General features: G+C 42.0%; 1 protein-coding gene across 4 annotated transcripts in view; it reads left to right on the forward strand.

Moving 5' to 3' along the window:
* Window positions 1-26,988, forward strand: part of KLF7 (Kruppel like factor 7) — a 96,806-nt gene that overhangs the window by 19,078 nt on the left and 50,740 nt on the right. For 2 of the 4 annotated variants that reach the window (XM_043910250.1, XM_043910249.1), the window contains one exon: window positions 21,780-22,413. In XM_043910250.1, the coding sequence (XP_043766185.1) occupies window positions 21,780-22,413 (634 nt within the window). The remainder of the gene's footprint in view (window positions 1-21,779; window positions 22,414-26,988) is intronic. The other 2 variants (XM_043910252.1, XM_043910251.1) reach the window with 2 other exon arrangements.

Here is a 26,988-nt window from a genome sequence, read left to right on the forward strand (position 1 = left end):
TGGGACCCAGTTGGGAAGTGCCGTCTCATCCTGGCGTCCCAGTAGCTGCTGCGGTATCCTCTCCCCACCCCCACCCCATGGCTTGTAGGCTGCTCTTCCAGGGGAAGGAAACGTGTGTTTAACTGAGCTTTAGGTCGCCAGCACCGCACCGCCTACCTGGCCCCTCCGGGCTTCCCCCACAGCAGGGGGCAAAGCCTTCCAGTAAGGGGTTAGGATGACGAGAGAGGAGCATGGGCTATAATGTTCTTTTCTTTTTTCTTTTCTTTAATCTTTTCTCTTACAGTATCTTTCTTGGGCAGGAGTAAGGGACAGTGATAAAAAGAAGCTTGGAAGCTTTACTTGCAGGACATCCTGGGAGATACTTGGAAGAGGGAGCCCCCGTGCCTCTGAGGAGTTCCAGCGGAGGAAGGGAGGAGTCCAGTACAGCACGGGGACAGGCTCCAGCCTAGAAGGAAGACAGGAAGCAGCAATGATGGTTTTATCTTGGTCTGACCCAGGGGAAGGGACTCAAGGGACCGTGTGGTCCTAGGCCCTGCTCCTTGAGGAACACTGGCCAGAAAGGGACTGGGAGCAGCTAGGGAAGAGGAGTGACCCAGGGTGTGTTCAGTTCTAATCTGTCCTGAATTCCCCAACCTCACCCTGCAAGTAAAAAATGGAGAGAATTTGAGGACTGCAGGCAGGTAGCCTCAAGGAAGAGTTGGTGGGGGTAGAGAGATGAAAGCAGAACAATCCCGTGTCTCCAAAAAGGCTGGCGTGGAGACTGCTTTGTCCCTTACCTGTCCACCTGTCCATCTGCCTCTTCTTGGCCACTTCACATCAGAATAGAACTCATCCTAGTCCCTGAAGTCAGCTGGCTCTTGCCGGATCAGAGTCTGTCGTCCACCAACAAGGGGTGAAGGGGTCGGAACAGTCATACTCCTCCGTAATTAGCCATTGGGATGCTTGAGAAGGAAGTAGGGAATGCTCAGCGTTTGTAGTTACACTTCAGTTTTTTTCTGTGATTTTCGTTTGGTTCTCTTTCTTTGTGATTGACTCAGTTTCTATCTGATTTCTCAGATAACAACTATTATCTCATGAATAGTTGATAGTTGCTCTTCTTGTGAAGCCAGGAACCACCTATGTTGCTATCCTGGTGACATCACTCCCTTGGTTCCTTTTCTTTAATTGATTAATTTAATTCATCCCTCTCTCCTTCTCTTCCTTCCTCTCTTCCTTTCTTGAAGGCTTTTGATATGCCAAGCATTGTACTTGGTGCTGAGAATGTATTAATGACCCAAACAGATACTGTCCTTGCTAAGAGTTTAGAGGTGGACCCACAAGCTAAATAAATGTGGATGTATGCATTGTGATTGGCATATAAGGAAAAGAACGGGGTGTCAGGAGAGAACATTTCTTCAGTGACTTTCCTGGTCACATCTGAAATAGTTAAGGAATTTTCCTGCTCATCTCATAGCTTTTTTATATACTCCCCAAAATGTTCTTCTCAAAACTTTTTCCTGGAAGTGTGTAGTTGACACTCAAAAAAGAAATCTAAAATGGAACAAACATTTTGGGTTTAGTATACTTATGATCTTTATTTCATTTATTGCATGTATTTCATTTATTATGAGTCTCCTCTTGAGTGTGTAAATTCTCTTCTGTGTGTGTAGCTGGAGTTTTAATCTTGCTAAACGAAAAAGCTGTCACACTCCATATACTATATGTATTGTCAGTGTTTGAGTAAGTGTATTATCGTTCGAAGGTTTTTTTTTTAAACCTTATCTTCTTTTCCAATAGATTTATTTTATTCCTTTCATAGGAAAAAGTGAGGGAAGTAAAGAAAAGGAAAAGCTAATGGTCTTTTCATGTCACATAGCAAATCATGGCAGGCCGGAGATTCTGACTAAGCATGTCAGTTAAAGCTTTAATGGTATGTTACTATGCAGCACTTCCTTATAAAATCTGTATATGTAAAAGCAGTAGGTAATTTATGGTCATCAGTGGTGGCAGTGTTAAAAAATATAGATATGATAAGCATTCTGTTCCTTAAGTTCTGCCCTAGGACTGATTGGTGAGTTGCCATTGTGTCCTGTTGAGTGATATGAATGATACCGATGAACATATCAGGTGATATTTGTTTGATTCTAGCTAAAGGAAAGAAACCTTTCTGGAAAGAGTGATGCTTCTTTAACAGCAAATGGATTGAATTGATGTAAGTATGGTTTGCAACAAGGGATATTTAACCTGTCTAGAATCAAATGCCAGAGTCAGAGACGCTGAAGACAACAATGACTTTACAGAGAAGACTTGCTTAATCTGCATGATTGGAGGAAGGCTTTGGGGATAAAGACGTATCTAAAAACTTACTTTGCTTACCTTTGTGCTGTGTGCTTAGTCGCTCAGTCGTGTCCGGCTCTTTGCCACCCCATGGACCGTAGCCCACCAGGCTCCTCTGTCCATGGGGATTCTCCAGGCAAGAATACTGGAGTGGTTTGCCATGTCCTCCTCCAGGGGATCGTCCCAACCCAGGGATCAAACCCAGGTCTCCCACATTGCAGGCGGATTCTTTACCGTCTGAGCCACCTTTCAGCCTTGTAGTGACAGTTACAGTCATACCTGAAGGATGGTGGTGGGATACTGTAGAGACCACGGTACAGCCTCACATGAAGGGAAGGATGAAATGCACCCTGTTCCACAGGCGTGCATGAAATGTGCTGGTGACGCTGACTTGGTGATAGAGGCAGTTGAATTAGGTCATGTGACCTATGCGAGGGAAGCCGTGACCCAGCTGGTTGGGAGTCCTAAAGCAAATCAGAAGGGACACAAGGATGGGGCTGGTGGTTTCATTTCCATGCAGGTATAACAGAGGCTCTGTGTTCTCTTCTGCTGACATTTGAAAATGTTCATTTTGGTACTTGTCCGTGACCCAGGAAAACAAGGTGAAAAATTAGCAACAGTGGGATGCTCTAAAGCTTGTGACTGAACATTTCTGTGATGTTTTTGAAACTTGCCTTGGGTTAGCCCCTTGGCGTGACTTTTTGGAAGTCTAAACCAAACAATAACTCCTTGTCATTCAGACCTAACTTGTCTCCCTCTGTGACTTCTCCTTGACCAAGGGCATGATTTTTATGGGAGTGGAGGAGGTGCTGTATCAATACTGGGTTCATCTGTAGAGCTTAGACGAATTTGCCTCCCGAGAGTTCAGACTTTAATGAAGCATCCTTTCCCTTGGAGCCAGCCTGCCTTTCTGCTGTCTTCACTCTCCACTAAGGCAGAGAGCAGAGCCTTCTCTTATGATGTTGCAGAGTTAATAATGCTGCTCTATTGATTTTGTGAGCCGCTCAGTCACAGGGGAATGTGGGGGTGGGGATGGGTCCAGCGCTCATAGTATGCTTCCTCCAACTCTCTTTCCAGCCTGGAGCTGTTGTTTTGAATCTGGAAGCTTCTCACCAGGGCTGGATTTCCAAAGGTCAAATGTGCCTGCACATTTTGTCCTTAATGAGTTAGCTCTGCCCTGGAGCCCTCCCCAAACTTGCCAGCGTTCAACCTGAGCGTAGCAACAGCAACTTCATAACCAGGTCCAATTGCTTGACGCTCCACCCTTGAGAGGTGCCAAAAGGAGCCGCTCAGTGTTACTGGCCAGGAGAATGTGGTCATAAATGCATGTCTACAGGAATGGGTGAGGTTTCCTCTTTGCTTAGAAAGCCAGAAAAACATCAACAGACAGGGGCTACAAAGGAGAAAAACACATCCAGGCGCTGAACCTTTGGTCCCCTCACCAACAAAACATTTGATGGTTTTAATGAGGAAATTCCACTTTTTTTTTCCTTAAAAAAAAAAAGGGAGATATACTTTTTAATCATCTCCTTTTTTCCTCTTGTTGTTTCTCTTTTATTCCATATTTTGTCTTCTTCCAGCTCTTGCTTTAAACCTGGTGTACACAGATCAACCAAGGAACTGATGTTTCTTTTTCTTGATGATGAGAGGTTCTTAACTTATTGTTGATCATTTTGCCTTGGCTACCAGGAAACTCAGGGCTGAATTTCATTGTGTGCTTGATATAATAGCATTTTTTAAGCTAAGATTTCTTTTAATAATATTTATCTCTTCTTTCACTCTCATTTGAAGGCTTCTTATATGTGTGTCTTAAACTAGGAGTATAAATCTGAAATGGAAAATGCCTCAGATGACTTTGTAAAACATTGGGTTCAGAAGTGTTACTTGGTAGCATTAATATGACCATTGGGCCTCACTAGTATTTTTTGAGCTCTTCGCCTTTCCCTGAATTGTCCTGGATGCTCTAAAGAAACAGCCATGGCTGTTTAGTAAATTACACTGGTAAAACTCAGCCCAGAGCAAACAAGCGGCGTCATTTTCAGCCAAAGACTGTGTTTTCTAGGCCCTGGAGTTGCGTTTGTTGCCGCCCCTTCATAGCTGCCCCGTGTATCAGGACCATCAGTCTGCTGACCCTTTTTCCAGGCACACAGCGGGGCTTTCGTGTGTCTGCCTGCTCTTTCTAGAATGCTATTATTCCCTTTCTCCACTTAACAGAAGCCCACTCATTTTTCAAGGTCCGGCTCCAATGTGACTTTTTCACGTGGCCTTTACCAACCTCTCCAGGAAAGTGAGTTGGTTCTTTTGCTGTGATGCCATAATATGTCGTTTGTCCTAATTATCAGTCACACACATACTCTCTTTAGTTGGACATATTTCTAACCCTCTGTCCCTGTTATACTGTGGGCGTCTTGTAGGCAGATATTGAGCCCTAGGACTCCCTGAAATCTCTAGCAAAGTGTCTGATGTAAAGCAGAGATTCAGTAAATAATTGTTCAGTTAATTTAAAAGAAGGACAAGACACAGTACCTGCCCCTGAAAGGCCGACAGAGTTCAAATGGGTGTAACCTGCATATATGCCAGCAAAGTTCTTTCTCCCTGGCTGTTAGCCTGCTTGACAAAGCTACCAGTTTGATCTGGTCACTTCTGAGAAGAGCACAGAATGATAAGTAATAGTGGCTCCTAATCAAGATTTTTTTTTTTTAATTCATTTAAGAAGAATTTACTGAGAAACTACTGCTGATACCTAGCACTGTGCTTAGCCCGAGGGAAGTTTAAAACTTGGTGCCTGGCCTCCAGGCTTCTATAGATTTGTCCGCGCTCACCCTCCCCTGCTTGACATTTCATGGCGACACCTCTGCACATTTCCCTTTCTTGTGTCAGGATTCTTCTCGAGAGCAGGGATTCCAGCTGTGTGGTGCTGGGCAAGGGTAGCTGAGCAGAAGATGAATGAAAGTGCTGCTCATTTGTGATTTCCTCCAGATGGGTCTCTCCTCAAGTAAGCAATTTCATGGAAAAACTCGGTGGAAGGTTTACTGCAGTTCCCACCCATCTCAGTTGTCATATTCTTTACACTAAATCCTGGCCCCTATATGTGCTTGAGTGTGTGAATCCTGACCTAGATTTATCAGGAAGGGCACTGATACCTACTCAAAGTGTGTGTGTGTGTGTGTGCACGCACATGTGTGTGCATGCTCAGTTGTTCAGTCATGTCCGATTCTCTGTGATCGTATGGACTGTAGCCCATCAGGCTCCTCTGTCCATGGGATTTCCCAGGCAAAAATACTGGAGTAAGTAGCCATTTTCCTCCTTTAGGGCATCTTCCTGACCCAGGGATCAAACCTGGTTCTCCTATGGCTCCTGTATTGGCAGGCGGATTCTTTACCACTGAGTCACCTGGGGATCCTTAAAAACAACACCTGTCTACCCCAGCACCTCAAGGACAACTATGTGGCCTTGTTTCCTGGGATTTCACCTGGGAGATTGGGCAGAAACTGCGGTCTACAATCTGAAATGGAGATACCTGAAGACTCCTATAAGCGGAGGGATCAGAATAGTAAAGTTTCATCTTCCACATGCTTTGCTTCCTTTAGACCAGCAAAGATTTGGTCATGGGAACCCAAAGACCAAACAGGAGGGGACTTGAAGAAGGCCACAAAGTTAGTTACATGGGAGGAGCTGGTTAAAGTCCTCCTGACTTCAGTCTGTGTTCTCTCTGTGACCCCACAGTGCCTTTGATATCTGTAAAAAGTCCCAAAGTGGAAAGGTTTTGATATCCAAGATTGATTACGAACCCCATCCCAATAAGATGCTTAATTACTTGATTTTTTAATAAAGATGGTCTTCCATGACCACACCTTTCTGAATCACAATAATGTTGCAGCCATCTTTATTCTTAGCTGACTACCAAATGATTATAGACAAAACCACTTTAAAATTAAGGTTTAGTTTCCATGTAGGGAGCAGGGCCAAGTGTCTGTTTTACCCTTGAGTTAATTTGCTGTCCAAAGTTTGATAGATCTCCTTGGTTAGAGGCGTGTCACCTGAGAAGAGGTATTGGCATCCAGGATTTTTACACAGGAATGAAATGCTTGCTGTTCATCTGTTTTGCATGCTGCTATTTTTCCTCCTCTTCTTGCTGCTTCTGTTCCTTCTGTGTCCTTTTTCAAGCTGCATGTTTTATTTGAATCTTATACAAAAGAAATGAGTGATTGATAGTACTGGTATTGAAAATAGCTTAAGGTTGAGTATTCTGAAGGGCACTGGTTGAGAGGGATGTTGAATCTGGTTTAGTCAAATATGCATTTTTATGTTTATTAAAACTAGGAAAATTTTTCTTTAATGTTGAATGGCAGGTTCAACTACCCCTTTTAAAAAATGTATCACTTAGAGTTTCCATACATTTGTCATTAATCCAATAAAAAAATAAAGCTGGGTTCTTAGTAAACCATAGTTATAAATTTTCTTAGTTCAGATCTTAATGATACTGATTCCATTTCTTTCTGTCTCATTGATGACACTTGATGTTGACAGATTGGAATGACTAAAATTCTAATTACTTTTAACAATCCAACCAAGGTTTGGAACAGCCAGAGAAAACTCAGAAATTTCCTGATAAAGGGTGTCATCAAAACTAAGACCTCTTGTTTCCTTCTTACCAGGAGAAATTACACAGAAATTACACAAATAGTTGAAAAGCTTGTGGAATGAAATTTGGGTATTGTGCTTACAATTTGGGAAGATCCTGAATCTTTGTCAGGAATCCCATTCCTTCAAGCGTACTGCAGATGGTTTGTTGAACTTTTCTATGTTTTGAGATCATGATAGAGTGTTCAGAGTTGGACCAGAAAAAGAGCCTAAGGGAAAAGCCGAAGAATCCTTTGGTTCTGTTTCTGGTTTTGTTGGTAGTATGGCTATAGAAGTATGGAAAACCCAGTTTTATTCACCAGAAAGGCTTCACCATTAATAGGAAGGGGATTTTAATCCTTGTTGTCCTCATAGGAGGACTTTAAGGTGACATGAAAACATTGACAACCATTTTCAGAAGCTTTGCACAAAGCAGTTCTCTATAAAAAAGTTATATGTCATTTCATGTGGATTGGATTGGAAAAGACCCAGTTTCACCTGGCTGCTGTCTTTATGATTTGTTCCTGATTCTGTCAGCCTGTTTTCTAGAGAAAATGGAGGGTTTCTATGGATCTCTGATTCTGTTAATCGTGGGTTCAGAGCTCAGAGTGTGTTTTCAAGAACGACATAGATAATACATCCCTGCCTCAGCAAAAGTAATCCTTTCATTCATATAGTTGTTTGCAAATCCTGATGATGTGGACGTCATTTTTATTTTCTTTTTCCAAAAAGCACATTCAAGAACTCAATTTGTTGAAGAGCAAGCCAAATATGACCAAATTTTATGACAATTGCAAATATAGACACAACATCAGAATATCTCCTTAATTAAGGCTGTGGCTCTGCTGGGGCCCACATTCCAGGATTCTCAGTTGAGAAAACATGTTTTCTTTATAGGGGAGTTTTATTAGCAGCAATGTTCCGGTATGTGATTCAGGTTAATTAATGATGTAGTCACACTGGTGTCTTGCCATAAGTTTTATCCCAGTAAGCAGGGCACTAGGAAATCTCATTGGCATATCCTGTCATGCCAAAATGGAATCCTTAATTTGAAGCATTAAAATACATCTCAGTGAGGTCTGTCAACAAGGTAGTTTAAGAATTTTTAATGTGGATGCCACCTTACACTGAGATTTCATCCGCCATAAACTATTAAAAAGTATGTGCATTGATGTCAGTGAATATATGCCATTTTGAAATATTTTGTTGGCTGATATGATTGAGATCTCACAGACCGAGACCACCCACAAGCTCTGGTGGAGTTGACCTTCAATTGTGTGAGGAGATTTGTACCAAAAACCACCTTTTCCCCATGAGAGTTTTTATTAATTTTAAATCACAGTGGCGTTTTAAAACTTAATTTATGTTGTGCATATGTAGCAACCTTCCTTGGAGGTTGAAACAACAAAGCAACTGGATTGGAAATTAGATTTTCCCCCTTATGCTGCTAATGTAGTTCTTGTTCCATTGGGACTTCCCCTTTGCATGGGCTGATGATTTCTTTGAAACTGTATGGAAATTGGTTCAGACAGGAACAAAGAGGAGAGGGGATGGCAGTGATGATTCAAATTAGTGTCTCTTCTTCAATGAGAAGAATGTGCGCCTGAAAGTGCATGTCATGCAGTACCAGGCGAGCCACCTAGGGTTAAATGAGATGCCAGAGCTACTGGAAACCAAACTTCAGGGCCTCAACACTTGATTCTTCCCTGTCAAGTTGGGTTGAATTGTTAATTTGAAATCTGCAACATGGGATTGTGGTTCAGAAATGGGCCGGGCACAGTTTTTCTTTTCTTTACTTGATGGAAAACCATCTCTTCCTTTCTCTCTCATCTGTTCCCAGCCATCATTGAAAGCTTCCTATTGCCTAACATAATAAACAAGAAAGAGAATGTTTCTGGGACTCTGGAAACAATGATGAGTTTAGGGAAAAGCATCTGAAAGACATGAAAAAGAATTACATTTCATTGTCAGTGACACGTGCACATGCTCACATACACAGGGACCCTGTACAACTTATATTCAATATTTTCACCCTTAGCTCTTGCCTAGTTCAAACACCATACCCTCTTAATTGGATTTTGGCTTACTTCCAGGTTCAGTGTTTGAGGGCTCTGTATCTCTGAGATGATCATCCTGAAATAAATAGTATCTCTCAGTAGAGATATCTTTTTATGTAAAAATCTTAAAGGGAATGGAGAGGAATGAAATGTTTTGTGTTTAGGAATTTAGGGGAAAGTCACCAGAAGGGGCCAAAACAGGAATTTCCCAGGACCTCACATATGTAAGTGGAGAGTGAGGCTATTTAAGATGGCAGAAAACAGGATCCTCGCTGCCTGTGAAATTGGAATGCACTCTTTCATGGAAAGACCAGTGAATATAGGGAGACTCATGTTGGTCACAAATGGATGTGACCCTCAAGGGCTGCAGAGACCAGTGGCCAGAGTTGCCTTTCCCAGGGAGCCCCTTTTGGGTGTAGAAATGGGAATAGATGATAGAAGATGCTTGAGCCTCTACCCTCAGTGTGTTCCCTCAGGGCACCAGTTAACAAGCACCTGTTGCGGAAGCCAGGAGAGGAGGGTGGGTTTGTTCATCTGAGTGACACTCTGAACACATGATGCAATACCGACTTCTGAGAAGAAATGCCCTCCTTGCATCTGTTTGAAATGGGCAAGTGTGAGGACCCAAGACTGATCCCTTTGTCTTGAGCAGAGACTCTGTTCTGCTCAGTCTGATGAGAATGAATCATCAGCACGTGCCTTCCCAGTGCTAACGTGTGAACGGAGGAGAAATGTTGACGGAGCCCTTTGACCTCGTGAGGTAGACTTTTTAGAATAGATTTCTTGGCTAGAGAGACCAGCTATCATTCTCCGTGGAATTCGGCATTGACTAATGGCTTCATTGATTCCTTTATCCATTAAACTAGTATGTGTAGATGGCTTTTCCAGGCCCTGTGCTGAGTGTGGAGATTCACTGGCACATAAGCTGGCGGTCCCTACTCTGCTGGAACTTCCTTAATAGTAGGGAAGAAAGACAGTAAACATGAAAACAAATACTTTGGATCTTTCCAGGGCTTGGCAAGTAACTGAAAAGCAAATAAAACAGGGTAGTCTGATAGAGAATGAAAAGGATGTTTGAGTAATTTAGGCAGATCAAAGGACTCTGAATAGGTGGCAGTTAAACCAGAACATCATAGGTTAAAAGAGAGCAGGTAATAGCAGGCACTGTGGCTCTGAGCTTGGTGTGTTTGTGTGCATGGGAGAAGGGTTAGAGGTGAGGAAGGCAAGACAAGTTCACGTAGGATCTGATTGGCCGTGGCACGTAAGTGTGACGGCAGACCACTGAAGGATTGTCAGCAAGAATTTGAGCTGGAAGGAGTCTTTGCGAGGAGGAAGTGAACTCATTTTGCGGAGAAGGAAGTGAACTCTCTGCTCAGGGCTAGTAGTTTAGTGGGAAGGGGAGAGGCAGCATCAGAAAGGGAGACATTGAACCTGATTCCCAGACCAGGCTCTTTTACCAGCAAAAAAATAAGAATTGAACATAGCAGCTTGTCCACTTGTGTTTTTCTGGCGTCTCTTCCTGGTGGTTTCCGGAGGCCAGAGGAGAAAAGATGAAGTAGCCAGAGGAAGAGGAACATTCTCTGAGATGAGGAAATGACTTTTACTTCCTACACAGGACTGCCCTATGGCCTTTTAGGAATCTAAATATGCCTCTCATTTAGGAACGCTGGGTGTATCCCAGACAGTAAGCATTTAAAACTTTATTTTTTTAATGAAAAACATTGAAGAGACAATATCACCTTTAATTATTAAAATACTGTGGAATCCTACAAGGACTGTTGTTGATTATATATACATGCATCTTGTTTCTGATGTTCTTTTGGTGAAGGAGGAAGAATTTTTGGCTTTTATCATACTCTTGGACCCCTGCCTGACCAGAATTTTGCTCAAATATGTTGACATTTTGATGGAATTGTTTGAGAGTTGCTTCATTCACTTATTCATTGCCTCATTCATTCATTCAACAAGACAAACGGATCATGAGACAAAAACAAGTCCAGGTGTCTTTGAGGAGTCCACATTCTAGTGAAGATTAAATGCGAGTGAGGCCGATACCCATGGTGAACCAGAGGATTAGTTTCACAGTATCTGGAAACATGGGTTAGTGAGTGTCATCAGCTTCATGAGTCCCTTGTGAAGAGGCCAAAGACCACCTTTTTTCTGGGTTCTCAGCCTCCTTCCTTTCACCAGCCACTTGGGCAGCAGAGCCACATGTCTGTTCCTTTGAACCTGTTCTCAATGAGCCGTTCCCACCTTTCACCACTTTTACCCTTTCGCCACTGTTTCATGGCATCCTGGACCCTCCAGACGAGTAGGTTCCTAAGACCCCGAATCCATTCACCTGGTAGGTGAGAAAACAGCCCCATGAGGTACGTCACTGAATCTTTTCTGCTCGACAGCGTTGCTTTCCCTTGATGATTGTTTGCTGTTCTTCTTTTTCCTTTCCATGCCCTCCGTGTTCTTAGACATGCAATAAAAAGAACACATTATACTGGCTGCAGCATCCAGAGAGAGTGTTTCAGGCCCTGTTCTAGGCACTTGGCACTTGAGAGTGTTGTAGGTTTTTTTACAGATGAGGAAACTGAGGCAGAGGGGTGAGTAACTTGCCCAACAGTGAGTTGAGCTAGTAAGTAGCGCAGCCTGATATTGGACCTCCGCAGTCTGTCTCCAGGGCCAACTCTTAACCCCTTCTCTTCTGCCTTTCAGAGCACTCAGGGCCAGTTTCTTTAACTGGGGTGAGCAGCCCAGTGGCACACTCACGCTGCCACCTGAAATATATGAGAAGTGGATTCCAAGTACCTCAGCTTAAGTAAATGTACAACCTTGTATGTCAGGAAAAGCCGCTCAGGGTTTGGTTTTCATTCTGGTTTTGGTTGTCATTTTTGCCGTCTGAGGAACAGAACAAACATTCCTTAGTACTTCCACCTTTAACATGCCACAGTGGAAGTTCTTGAAAACTCTCTCGGTTTTGAAAATATCCTCTGTGATCACCAATCACTAAATTGCATCTGCCACTGAGGGCCCTGATGAGAATTGAACCTGATGTTCTCGGGAAATTCAAGCTTTGACTGGGTATGTGTATGTGTGTACATTGCACACATGGGCAATTGTGCTTCAGGGTAAAAAGAAGCAATCATATATGTATATGTAATTTTTATGGGAGGTAGAGAAAGGATATATTTAATTTACCCGACTGAGGAGGATATAACAATTGTCCAGAAGGGAGTCCATAAAATGAGTTTGCTTTAAAGAAAAAAAAAAAAAATCCCAGTAGCCTGAGTCAGCCTGTGCAAGTGATTTGGGAGAGGAAGGGGAGATGATGTCATGGGTTCGGCATGTTCCCATCTTGGCCACTCAGTGTGGAGGGGCCCGGGGAGTTTGGGGAGGGTGTGTGCATGTGTGTGCAGAGTTCACGGGAGCGAGTGGGGGAGTGAGTAACAGCGCGTTGTGAAACAGCATTAATAACCCCTTGTCAGACCTTTCTCTGTTACTGTGTTTTTCAGCAATTTTGGTTTGAATGAAGGCTCTCTAGCCAATTAATGTTTATTTGTTTCCTTTGGCAAGAGCCTTTGGGGGAAGGGATGAGATTGGGGAGTTGAAACATTTTTGTTTTGTTTCTGCATTTTGGAAGAAGAGGCAAGTAATGTGAGTCTGGGTTTTCAATGAGGGCTCCCCTGCCCACCCCGCCCCTCAGCCCCAACCCACCCCTTTAAGAGGCAGGAGGCAAGACGTGGCCAGCTGGTGCCTTGAACCGACACAGGTGCAGAGGCTGTGGGGGGTGGGGAGCCAAGAATAATTACAGGTTTTTGAAGCATCAGGCCCCTCCTGACACAGGCGCTCGTTGCAAAAACTGCTCTTTATGGAAAATTAGTGGTGAAGCTGAGCAACTGTCAGGATCACTGTTGTTCCCAGGAAGCATCACTCCTTGGAGGGCATGCCTTCTCCCAGGTCCATGAATTCTTGTGAGTCGCTGGGAAAGGACTTAAAGCAAGGACTGTTGGCACTCCCCTACATGGGGATGGGCTTTTCCTTTAGGGGTATCTCTTCTGCAGTTTTGTCTTTCTTAATCCACACTCTCAACCCAGAGCCAGCCCTTTGCTCTAATGGAGGATGATTTTTAATTGACTATTATTAAGGCATGAATTTTATTTTGTCCATGAAAGTGTGATGACTGAAGCAGAGACATCTCATGAAATTTCTTTTCAAGCTGTAAAGTAACACATGGGATTTCCTCCAGTGTGTGAAGGGCTAAATTGAGGCTTCGTTGGAAAGTATGTTGATAGCGGACCCAAGCATCTTCAGTGTTCTAGCTTCGATGAGCAGTGGTGTCTCTCTACCACTTGTAAGTTGAATTTAGTTTTAGTTCAGTGGCCAAGTAATAGCGAGTGACTCTCCTAAAGGGCTGATGGAGGGTAGTTGCAGTAATTGTGGACAGAAGCCAGAGTGATAGACTTCTAATTGGTGCGTTCTGAAAAGTAACATGTGAAAGAACAACCCTGAGCCAAGATAGGAAGACCTCTTATGCATGGGCCTCCTTATCCCTAGTGGACACTTAATTTTAAGGATTACAGACACTGTGAAGGAAAGTGCTATTCTAAGTTGTTGGAGGTTTGAGGAGCCTTCCTTCAAGGAGCATAAGACCTGGATCCCAGCTCTGCTTAGGTTATGTGACTTTAAAACTCGCCTTAACACTTCATTTGGATTTGTGTTGAGTTGTTTTTTTTTTACTGTACCACAACTAAGACATCCTTGGGAGATGAAACGGGTATTTGAGGCTGTTTATTTCAAAGACATTACCGTCTCCCCAAGCCTTTAATCTGGTCTCCTTTCTCCCCAGCCTCCCCATGGAAATATATACAACAAATACTTTTTTTGTATGTTGAAAATAGTTTGGGGAGTAGAAACACTGAAGAGGTTTTGGTAGAAATTTCCCAACTTTCATGTTTGTTTAGAATTCAGTTAATTTTCATAGTACTGTCTCTCAGAATTTACAAATCACTAGAGGGAAATATTTAATTTGGTTTCAGCTCCAGCAACCAGTTGATGTGAGAAACAGTGGAAAGGAATGTGATGTTACAGTGATTTCAGCACTGTGGTTATTTCGTGGAGTGAGCAGTTCTGGTAGTGATGTGTAATTCTGTTGTACCTCTGGAGTGTGCTATTAATGTGGGTTCTCTTCTTTTTTTTTTTTTTTTAACCTAATAACTGAAAAATGCAGTAAGAGATTTTCACTTACGCCATATACTTGCTTACCCACAATATCTAGATAGAATTTATTCCCTCCTAACCTTCTACCCTAATGTTTTCCCACAATGGAAGTCAAGAGAAAGTGGATGTTGGTTTAAAATCATCAGAGAAATCACTTTCTAGATCTTACAAGGTTAATTCTTGTCACCGGTTCACACATCCTGCCTGCTGTGAGTTAGGTTCAGTGTTACCTTCTCCTCCTCAAACCTGCTTTGAAATGTTGAAACCCAGGAAGATGGGCAAAGAGTTGAGGTGCTTGTTATGTAAGGTTCTCCCATATGCTTACTGAGCTTGTCAAGGTGCTTCCTTTCCCTCTTCTAGTTCCTGAGAAAAATGGTAACAGAACTCTCTGGTCGTGCTTTCCACTTCCTTTTCTAAACTCTGACCTAATTTTAAAAGACTAGAAATATGACAGAACCATTACATCATATCAACCTTTGAAGGGAAAAAAAGAAATCACAAAGTTCCCATAAATATCAACTTTGCAATCCTATAGAGTTTTCAAGTTGGCTGTAGGAGTTAGAATAATAAAGATCTTGCTAAAAAGTGTAAAGTGTGAGCATAGTGAAGAGTATGTTAGAAAGAATGAATATCGTGGAAGATGGCTTTACAGAAGAAGGCCAGATTACCCTGTTGCAAGTCGCTTTGTCTTGTGTCGCTTTGAATTTCCATTCTGGGATGTGTGTGACGATTTCAAATCACAGAAAAGTAATTAAGCTTTGGGATATTCCCAGGAGAAAGGTAAGAGGTTCTTCTCTCTGTTTCTATACTTCAGACTCTTTGGGGACTGTGGCACCATGGTTAATAGCACGTGACAAAACCACACATAATAAATGTCACAGGGAGGGGCTCCCACGGGCAGCCATGTACACGTCACCTGGGTGTGCAGTTACCTGGGTGAGCATTCTTTCTGGGAACCAAAGTTCACCCCTTTCTTTCTAGAAGCATCGTCATCATCATAACCATCAACATCAGCAGGTCAAGGTCTGATCTCAGAAGAAGCATGATTTTGCAGGTTTCCGCAAAGGAGAATGCTGTGTCTCCCCATATTTTTGCATCTGTCTTCTTTCCCCAGATTGTTTTATCTGTTTGTATTTTTAACTCTTACATTTTTTAGAGGAATGAAGTAGGTGGGATACTTGGAATGAAGGGCAGATGGCTAACGGGAACGCAAATGACTGATGATTGATTATAAACATAAGTAGTAGTAGGTGGCATTTTATTTTGATGACTGTATGTTTCCAGAAAGAAATCATTAGCAAAATGCAATTTCTTTTATTTCTTTTTTACTCACTAACTCAAGTATATGTGGATCCAAAGACTACAAATAACTATTCCTAATGACACAGCTATTGAGCCGTGCCAAGAATATTGGACCACTGACTTTGTCTTATGTTCTAATTAAAAGATACAGAAATATTTACAGTGGTGGTGATGGATGGGGTTTGTGAGGTCAACTTAATTTTTAGAAAGTTCTTAACAACTCCACACCACTTCAAATACTTAGATATATCTCCCATCTGAGATAACAAAGGTAGAATTTAGCTCTAAAAGATTATTTTTATTGTTTGAGGCTTAAGTGATTTAAACAATATGATTATTGCTTTTAAGGAGATCATAAATCTTAATAAACCAGACATGTCACCAATTTGTGGCCCCTTAGATTAATTTTGGAGATACTGTTTAATTGTCCAGTATTGAAGAGGAATGTTTTCCAACACTTGGCAGCCAGCATATTTTCTTAACTGTATTTCCTAGACCAGGCTCCTTAAAGAGATAGACTTGATGTTGAACTTTGAATGAAAGGATAATTAGTGGGGGAGAAAATAAAAGATTGTGTCAAGTATATGGGCATGAGGGAAAGTTACGGAGAGGAAAAATAGATGAGGGAAACCCTTTAGGAGAGATGGCAAAAGTGCCTGGAGATGTTTGTAGTCTTCCCTGGCAAGTTCGTGTAAATTATAGTGAGATAAGGACTGGTTGAAAAAGAGCCATTTGGTAACCTTGGCATCATCATGCCCACATGTGACATGTTTCTTGCATACTTCTTGATCCTATGAAAGTAACTACCTCTTGATCCTCTGAAAGTAACTACAGCAGGGAGATTTTGGTGAACTGAATTTGTGCTGCAAGACTTAGATTAGCTTGTTTTCTATCAACTTCTGCCTTTGGATCCTATCATAGAAGTTGCAGATATGGCAGTAATAGATTTGAATTTTTTTTCTTTTTTAGAGACTAGGCCTCGGATTGAGGCTTCCTTGGTGGCTCAGATGGTAAAGAATCCACCTGCAATGCAGGCGACCCAGGTTCGATCCAGTATTCTTGCCTGGAGAAGTCCATGGACAGAGGAGCGTGGCCAGCTACAGTCTTTAGGGCCACAAAGAGTCAGAGACGACTGAGCGAATAACATTAATAACACTGGGTCTTGGATGATGGTTTTTAATAAGCATGTTTCAGCAAGAGGGCTCTGAAGAGAATGGAGAGAGCGTGTTAAAATATTTCAGAGTCATCAGTTCAAAACCAAATTCAGGTTATATTTGTTAGAAAACTCAAGCATGCATTTTGAAATCAAGATATTAGAGAGCCTTCACAAAACTCATCTGTGGCTCATAAATAATAAGAAAGTCACTTTGCACTTGGGCACCTTTCCTTCTCACTGCTGACTGTAGTAGATTTTTGAGATGGTGAAGGCTGATACAGTGTCTCAAGCCTTAAGCTGTACTGTCAGCTCAGGCTGAGCAAAGCCTCATTTCTCCAAGGTGAGGTATCAGACAGCCATGATTTATGTCATTAAATTGACATCTGCTGACTCCAGTTTGGAGTTTGCTGGCTAGAGTGTCTTTGGGACAGAGTAAATCTCTGTTTCTGGTAGAAAAACAAATATTCGAACTCTTATCAAAATTGACAATCTGGGGATGCTCCTAGTTTGCTGATGGGTATTTCTTTTTTCTTTCTTTCTCATTTGAAATTATTTAGACTTAACAAAAGTTGAACAAAATGTACATAGAATTCCTATATACATATTCCCAATTTACTTTAATGTTACATAACTATAGTACAAGTCCCCTGGAGGCGGGCTTGGCAGCCCACTCCAGTATTCTTCTCTGGAGAGTCCCGTGGACAGAGGACCCTGATGGACTATGGTCCGCAGGGTTTCAAAGAGTTGAACACTACTGAAGCAACTTAGCACACATGCACACATGCATGCAGATCTCTGGTTCTGGTAGAAAAATAGACATTCGAACTCTATCAAAATTTGCAATCTGGAGACACTCTGGTTTGCCAGTCAGTATTTCTTTTTTCTCTCTCATTTGAAATTATTTACATTTACAGAAGTTGCAAAAGTTGTACATAGAGTTCCTATATATATTTTCCTAGCTTACCTTAATATTACATAACCATAGTACAGATATCAGAATAAGAAATTAACATTGATAAAAATACCATGAACTAAATCTATACACTTTCTTTGAATTACATTGTTTTCCCCACCCCTGTTCTTTTTCTCATCCAGGATCTATTGAAATAGATCAGGGATCTATTGCATTTAGTTGTCTTGTCTTAGTTTCCTTCAGTCTGTGACAGCTTCTCAATCTTCCTTTGTTCCTTATGACCTTGGTACTTTTAAAGAATACTGGCTAGTTATTTTGTAGAATGGCCGTCCGTTTGTATTGGTCTGATGTTTTCTTATGATTAGATTGAGGTTATTGAACTTTTGGCAAGAGAGGCATAGAGTAATGTTGTGCCCTTTTCAGCCTATCATACCACTGGAATATGATATCAATACACTGCTAAATTTCATCATATGGTTAAGATGGTGCATGCCAGGTTTCTCTGCTATAAAATTATTATGTTTCATCTTTATAATTAATAAATGTCTTATTGGGGGGGATACTTTTAGACTAGACAAATATCTTGTTTCTCATTATACCTTCATCTATTGATTTTAACATCCATTGGTGATTCTTGCTGGAAGTCATTATTTCTTTGTTATTTGACTAGTAGCGATCTTCTATTTCCATCAATACTTCTGTGTTTATTAAATGTCATTTTACTATAAGGAGGAGCTGATCTGTCTCTTCCATTTTTTTATTCAACCATTTTTTTATATCACTGTGGATTCGTGAATATTAGTTTTATTCCATGGGTTAGAATCTGTTATTATCATTATTCATCTTTATTGCTCGAATTCCCTAGATTTGAGCTTTGAGAACTCCTTCAAGTTGGCTCATGTGTCTTTTTGACATACACCCATCACTTTATGATAACTTTTTACCTTATGGTACAACAAGATACTCCAGACTCATCTTTATTTTCTTTGCCTCAGGCCTTTCAATCAACTTTCCCTCCTGGGTTCTCCTTATTGGATAATGATATTTAGAAACCAAGATCTTGATGGCAAGTGTGCTCACTATTATTGGGGTGTCTTTGCTTGTGGATTCTTCTGATTGACAGAGCCAGGAAATACATACATGTATACACATACATACAAACACACCTTTATTACTATATGTATCTCTGTGTGAATATGTATTGAAATCTCTGAATAAATATTGAAACCACAAATTCCAATTAAACATCATAGGTGTTTCTTAAGGGACTTCTTGTAATTATTTTTTTAAAATATGAGAGATAAACTATCTCTTTTGCTTGGAAATAATCTAACAATGAAATAAATACTCCTCATCCTTAATATTTTATTCTCCAGCACTCCTGATGAGTTTCTGATCGACAAAATCTTCTTTCCTAAAGAAAAAAAAAAAATCTTTTCTATCTAAGCTTCATCACCAGCAGATATTACAAGAAATAGATTTCTCAAGACAACAATATCCCATAATAATTTCAGAGGGCTATCCAGCATATTTTGATCGGTTCTCATGCTTCTGTAGCTCTCAGATGGAATAGAATGCCTTGTATTAGGATTGCAAGAGATAGCCTCTCTTCATGATCCAGATTTTCCCATATTTAAGTGATGAGAAGTATCTCCATCCTTAGGTGACTAGTATGATCTGTGTGTTCTGGGATTCAAACTAGGGCATACTGGGAAGGTTAATTTTTATCCTCCCTGAAGAGTGTGTAAATGCATTTATAGGATCTCAGTTCCTCAGAACTCTGAATATGAAGAGATCTGAGCCTCCTATTAGTAACAATCATAATTTCTTAGTGACTTTTGAACCTTTGAGCTAAAAACTGTACAAGAGTATATGACATCCAAAAGCCCTATCCATAGATACTGGTGACTGTGAAATAGTTCCTGTGTGTGAGGACCTGTCTCAAGGACCTCTTCTAGCCCATGATTCAGCTGACTTCCCCCTGGAACATATTTGTGCCTCAAAGGTCTGGTTCTACTCTTTGAACAAAGCTAAAGGAGCATTGTGTTCTAGAAGACATGTATTAGTGGTCATATCTAGCTTCGGCGTAGTCCAGATTAAGGTCAGCAGGTAGCTTTTGTACAGTGGAGTGGAATAGAATGATTAAAAATAATAGTATAAAGTTGATTTATCTTTGGTTGATAGACATTGTGTACCTGATGGGTACCAGACACTGTTCTTGGTACGTGATGGTTTAAAAAGGGAAGGGAAGGTTAAAGGAGGTTTTGTGGGGGGGGGGGTAATATAATTCAGAAGTGAATTGACTGGGGCTGAGACTGGGGGTTTTAATGGAAAGAAGTAAATGATAGTTTTTAGCAATGAGATGGGAAAAGGAAAGGAAAAAATCTGTGAAACATAGAATTCAAAAAAGGGACAAATAAGGATAAGAGAAATTTCTAGACCTGAGAAGGTGGTAGTATTGGTTTTAGATATAAAGTGGTGGGAAGCTACTCAGCAAGAGCTATTATTTAATCAATACGCAAAATAGAATCAAGCTTAGTTTTCCAATAAGCTTTCCTTGATTAACACCTCCATAACATAGAGTACAGAATTCATTGTCCACTCATCCCTTAAGAACTTGTCAGCATACTTTATTGTTATGTTATTTGTTATCACTTTGCTTGTAAATTCATGTAAATTTTAGCTTGTAATTGTTTATTCTGTGTGTACGTCACATGAATCTGTTACTATGTCATCCTCTAACACAGAAAGCCTTGCACCTTGCTGTGAACACAGTAGTTGAATGAACACTTGTGACATGAATATTGAATGAAAATTGGAACCATTCATTAGTTTATACTATTAAAAATCAGCAGTGAGACCCAAAGGTGATTCATCATTAAAAATCTGCTTTTCTTATTCAGTAATGCAGTTTTACCAGAAGGCTGATTAAAAACCAATCTTTTGAAATGTCACCAAAATAAAATCGTTGACAGATACAACACAACCAGGTATATCATTAAAATTTATTCTTAACAGAATAAAAGCCTAGAATCACAACACTGGTTGAAAACATAGAAGTGCTAGAGAGCCAGAGAATTAGGAGCTAGTCAGATTTTAAATTAGCCAGCAGTGTTTCTTTGTTGAAGCCCCAGAAGTTAGAACAAATTGAACTGGTGGCGTATGTTAGGACTGGGCTTGCCAGGTGGCACTAGTGGCAAAGAACCTGCCAGCCAGTGCAGGAGACATAAGAGACACGGGTTCAGTCCCTGGGTCAGGAAGATCCCCTAGAGGAGGGCATGACCCCCCACTCCAGTATTCTGGCCTGGAGAATCCCGTGGACAGAGGAGCCTGGCAGGCTACAGTCCATAGGGTCACAAAGTGTCAGACACACCTGAAGTAACTCAGCACACGTAAGTTAGGACTATGGTTTTCTACCAGATTCTGAAAGAGCAGGGTTAAGTGAAGAGCGCTTTCAGATTATAAACTTAAATATCCATTTTTGCCATAAAACACTTCTACCATCTTACAAAGACTTACGAGCACCATGGATGAAAATTTGTTGAAACTCTGAACTTTTCTGATTTTATTTTTCTTACCTCACTTCTTTACCAGGTGAAAACTTTATATTGAAATAGATTAGTGTCTTTTTCTTTAACAATTCAAATAGCTGTGTTTGAACTTATTTTTATCACGTAGACAGAGATGTCAAACTATTGTAATGGGACTCAGGCTTCTTGCCACGCAATACGTAGCGATTGTGCTTTGTGATTTGCCAAAGTCTGTTTGAAAGATGAAGTTGGACTGTGGGGAGTCTTACCTTGCTATGAAAACCTCATCTGATTTTGTTTGCTTCATGCTTGCATAAGGCCTCCTAGGGAGGCTTAGAGCATCTCACCTACTGAATTGGGTTGTGGGATGTGAGGTCATTTTAACATTGAATATTCTCAGGGAACTTGATGGTGTGAGACAGCCCTTCTGGGTTTCTAGTTCCCCATTAACTGTAGTAGTTGAGCTCATATGATGTAACCCTTGTGAACCCTTCAGAAGTGTCCAGGGAGAAAAATAACAAGGTCAGACCCTTCACCAAGAAAATTTCAGATACGGGCCAGGAAGCATCCTCTGTTCCTTCCTGTAGATTCCTCCTCAGCCTGTCAACATGTGGTCCCCTGGTGTTCTTTGCTTCTGATGGCTGTTTCTCTCCCTCCCTCCTTGCCCTCTGCAGACATGCCTTGAATTGGAACGCTACCTGCAGACAGAGCCCAGGAGGATCTCGGAGACCTTCGGTGAGGACTTGGACTGTTTCCTCCGCGCTTCTCCTCCCCCATGCATCGAGGAGAGCTTCCGGCGCTTAGACCCCCTGCTGCTCCCCGTGGAAGCGACCATCTGCGAGAAGAGCTCGGCCGTGGACATTCTGCTCTCTCGGGACAAGTTGCTATCTGAGACCTGCCTCAGCCTCCAGCCAACCAGCTCTTCTCTAGACAGCTACACAGCCGTCAACCAGGCCCAGCTCAACGCAGTGACCTCATTAACGCCCCCATCGTCCCCTGAGCTCAGCCGCCATCTGGTGAAAACCTCACAGACTCTCTCAGCCGTGGATGGCACAGTGACGTTGAAACTGGTGGCCAAGAAGGCTGCGCTCGGCTCCGTCAAGGTGGGAGGGGTGGCAACGGCGGCGGCAGCCGTGGCGGCAGCTGGGACAGTTAAGAGTGGACAGAGCGAGAGTGATCACGGAGGGGTAGGGGCCGAGGCGTGCCCCGAAAACAAGAAGAGGGTTCATCGCTGTCAGTTTAACGGGTGCCGGAAGGTTTATACAAAAAGCTCCCACTTAAAGGCCCACCAGAGGACTCACACAGGTAGTGGTACAAGTTGGCCGCACGTGGTTTCTTCTTTTTCCTCCTTTAGCCTCGTGGGGGGACGGGCTGCTCTCTGTTCCGAGACGTGGCATCCATGCCAGCTAGGAGGTGTAGAGAGGCAGGCGGGCCCGGGAGGGAAGCCAAGTGACTCACCTGTTAACCTTAGGATCTCCAGGTGTCCCCGGCACCAGACGTGGGTTTGTCCCTTGCTGGCTTGGAGATCCTTTCAGAGGGCAATGCCAGCCTCAGTGTGGTATCAGACACTGCTGAGGATGCCCGACAGGGGTTCTGGTGGTGTGACTCACAGCCGTACGTGATGTATGCACCTGGCACTTCCCTGACACTTTTTGTTGTTTTATCGGGGTGATTCTGCAGTTTTGATCAACACTGGAATCTGAGAAGTTACCTTGGAGAGAATTCGCAATTGAACAAGGTAGCCAGGGTGTCCCTATTTACTCTTTTTCCAGCATCCCTGATTTTTCATCAAAGTCACCAACAGCAGGAGGGTTTCAGAGTTCATTAGATGTGATCATTCTATAATTAATTGGCATCTCCTCTTTTGCATTGTTCTCTGGCGCGTGCTTTATGGAGAGATGGCAGAATTGCTTTTTAATGAGCTTGTTACAGCGAAGTTGCTAAAGTGATTACATTGCTATGTGTGTGGTAAGGGCGGTGGGGACCAGCAGGGACTGTATAGTTTACTCAGGACTTCCGTGGTGACTCCCCGGACTCATAGTGATCTTGGGAGCGATGGGATAATTTAGAAGAGTGGGGTTTGTGAAGAAAAGAATGAGATTAGCATTTTCCTTGAATCTGCTCTTTGTCCTCTGCTTTGAGGTAGAAACTTAGGGCTGGTGTCTGTTCTTGGGGTTAGCATTGTAGGAACAATTACTGTCATTAGTGGTTTTTAAATGAGTCCCTGAAAGGATATTGCCAGTATGTTTTTTTCAAACTGCGTGCACAATACCAGCTGAACGGGGAAGAGCTCCGAAAGTGTAAGTAGCAGAATCAGAGTGTTGCTGGGAGGAAATGGGTGATTAGATCCAGGCTGGGAGATGTGTCTGGAGAGAGTTCTTCTCCTTGGGCTTGCTGCTTGCCTTCTGGGTGCTCTGTGGTGACTTGCAGAGTGTGTTACCAGAGAGGTGTGCAGTGCACGGATCATTGGTTGGAAAATGGGGAACCCTAGGTTCTAGTCCTAGTACTGTCACTAACTAGCTTTGTCATCTTGAACACAGCCCTTTACCTCACGGGTGGCCTCATTCTCTACAGCTGCCAAACAATTTGGCTTTTGAGGCCCCTTTCAGCTCTAATGTTCTTGGGGGAGGCAGTTTTGGGAAATGTCTTTGTGTAGAACAGAGGAGCTTCCCTGAGGTAGGAGTGTATAATGTGTGTCTTGAAACCATCACCACCTTGAATTTCAAGGTCATTCCCATGGGAGGATGATAGCGGACAGTGTTTCGTCACAGCATAAGACTTAGGCATGTTTTCCTCTCATTTCAAACTGACTTTTGCTTGTGGTCCTTGCTTGGTTCATGGAAAGTTATCCTAAGGTTACTTTTGAACTCGTGGCTCAGGTTCAAGTCCCACTCATGGTTCCTTTTGGAGTTTGAGTTCGCGTCCTCCAGTCCACATACTTCAAGGCAAAAGCTTCCTGCTGCTGTCAACTTTTTCTTTTTTTCACCTGTCTGGTATTGTTCTGGAGGTTAGTTTTATTTATTTGTCTTTCTCAAATCAGTGAGTAAAGTAACTAGAAGACATTGCAGGCTCCCAGGATTCAGCCGTGACTCATCTCCTGTTCCCCCCAGGAAACCAAAGAAGGCAGGATGAGGCGAGAAGGTTGAGCTTTGTTGGGGGTATGGAATTCATGGTTATGAGCACATTTTTCAAATTATTGACATGAAGACAGGCTATGTCCTGCCTCGTTTGGAGGCTGGGCATCTCTGGGGAAGCAGAGATTCTTTTGGGCGGGCGGCGGGGGGTGGTGAGTCCAGAGCATTTGCTTCTTTTTCCTGTCCCCTCTTTCTAATGGATGTGTTAGGAGGATAACTCTGAGAAGTGATGCATCTTCTGTGCTTTGTTTTTTGGGCATTGTCTACTCAGAGTGATTATCAAGGTGGAGCTCATTATGTTTCCCAGCACCTGCAACCACTTGCCCTATAGTGGATTAAAGTGGAAAGAATCCTCCCTGTGGGGAATTTATCCAAGAAGACACCTTGCATTATTGGGAAGGCAGCACTGCAGGGCAGTTAAGAGCAGGGCTTTGCAGTCAGGGAGACTCAGGTTTGAATTCTGGCTCTACAGCTTTCTAGATTTATGACCTGGATACCTGATGCATCTTCCCTGAGTCTCAGTTTCCTCTCTGTAAAACAGGGATAATTTACCTCCTAGATTGTTTTGAAAATTAAATGAGTAAATATATGTAAAGTGAAAGTTGCTCAGTTGTGTCCGACTCTTTGGGATCCCATGGACTGTAGCCTGCTAGGCTCCTCTGTCCCTGGAATTCTCTATGCAGGAGTACTGGAATGGGTTGCCATTTCTTCCTCCAGGGGATCTTCCCAACCCAGGGATTGAAACCAGGTCTCTTGCATTGCAGGCAGATTCTTTACCTTGAGCCACCAGGGAAGCCCAAATATATGTAAACTACTTGGCAGATGGTAAGAGCTCATTAAAGACAGTAATAGGGTTGGTTGTAGTCCTGACTATTGCTGATGATATTGATTAATGATGATTTTGTGGAAAAAAAGAAAAACAGCTTTATGTAAACTAGAAATAAACCACTTGAAGTTAAATGCCACTAAAAAGCAAGAAGCTTTTCTTTCCTCACTTCCGTAATTTCAGTGTCCGGGTGGTGATGCACGGCCACTCGTCATAGAAGATGCAATTGGACATGCAGACATTGACCCATTGAAGTTGGCAGTAATGTAGAACACAGCTTTCCTAAGACAACACAGGAAGCAATGACCTTGCACCCTCCAGAAGCATTCTGCCAGTAAAACCTTCTGCAGAGACAAACATGGAGGGAAAAGCAGGTGCTGTAAGAAAGAGAAATAGACAGGAGGGGAGGCAGAGGTGGAGATGGGCGATGAGGAGAGGGAATCTGAATTAATTTGGATTAAATAGATGAGAATCAGTATTTATTTGGAATTGGTGTGAAGGGGGCACAGGGGAACTGAAAACAAAAGTGATAATTTATGTGGTGTGGATGAACTAAGAATAATGAAAACAGCATGAAGGATGGAATCAAATTAAGTGCAAACATATCAAGGAAGTGGACTAGCAAAAGCATGGGGGCAAAGGTATATGGTGATGAGAATTTAGGTTGGAAGCAAGGCCACTGATAGAAAGAAATGAAAAAGGAAGGGCTGCTGACCAAGCGTTGAAATGAAGCTCTCATTGGATTCAGAGCTCTGGATTCAGGCAAGCTGTTTTAACACAGGGCTCACTTTAATTCAATGAAAATATTTTCTTATCTTTCAGCTGGGGAAGTGTTTTGGGACATAAAAAGAGAGAGAGAGAGAAAAAAAAAGATCCAGAGAAAGAGAGGAAATACTGGCATTTTGTTCTCTGGAGTTATATATATGCTCTATCTCTTTTATATGGTAATATGTTGAAAAAGAGACACACTTGCAAAAATGAAATAAACTGTGTGGGTCTCAGTCTATGCATAAAGAAAGACAATACGTTGTTGGTAACATGGATTTCCTTGCAATGAATAATTTTTAAAAGTGTTATTCATTTCATCTTTATATAGATAGATTTTACTGAGCTGGAAAAGATATGCTGCTGCTGCTTCTTTTTTTGTCCTTCTGTGGCTGTTTTTTTTGAGGATGCTGAATCCTTCAAACTTTTTGCCCTGGAGGATGTTAGGCAATGAGGTGATTTTTCTTTTTTTCAGGTAGCAGATGTTCAAATTGGAAGCTAGGGCACAAATACTAGTTGCCCAAGGAGCTGAAGTGAGGGATGGGGGAGCCAGGCTGGGGGTGGCTGAAGATGAGGCAGGGGCTGGGACAAAGGGAATATTGTGAAGTAGCAGAATCTAAGAGAAAGGAAGCATATAAAAATGGACATATGGTTTATTCATTGGGAAGAGCACTTAGTGCTGACATGAGAGTAAAAATGTCCTTTAGCAGCCAAGCCATTACAGACCTTTCTCTTCCACTCTGTTTTCTGGTCTTTGTATGATATGTTTTTCTTTCTCAATAAGTCAACCATTATGTTCACAGTTTTATTCGTCTTCTTAGAGACAGCTAAATAATCCTAAAATTTTGTTGCAGGGAAATCCCTCACTTTCTGTTTTTAAAATACCACTTTATTATGTTTATTTTCAGCAAAAATCAATTTGTTAAAATGTTGGTAGTTTCTATTCAAAAAAAACAAAGAATAATTTTCCACATTTCTTCTTGATCATTTCTGAGAAGGAAAAAAAGCCTGTGATTGAAATGGAGCTTTATGTTAAGTGAGCAGACGTCTGTAATATGAAAATTCATATAAAATCATGTTCACATTTACACTGTTAAGATGAGTCATATTGGTAAAGTCAGGACAAAGGCCAGCGGTAAAATCTTTGATTCTTGGTCA

Source organism: Cervus elaphus, chromosome 8 (genome assembly GCF_910594005.1).
Source record: "Cervus elaphus chromosome 8, mCerEla1.1, whole genome shotgun sequence".
NCBI lineage: Eukaryota > Metazoa > Chordata > Mammalia > Artiodactyla > Cervidae > Cervus > Cervus elaphus.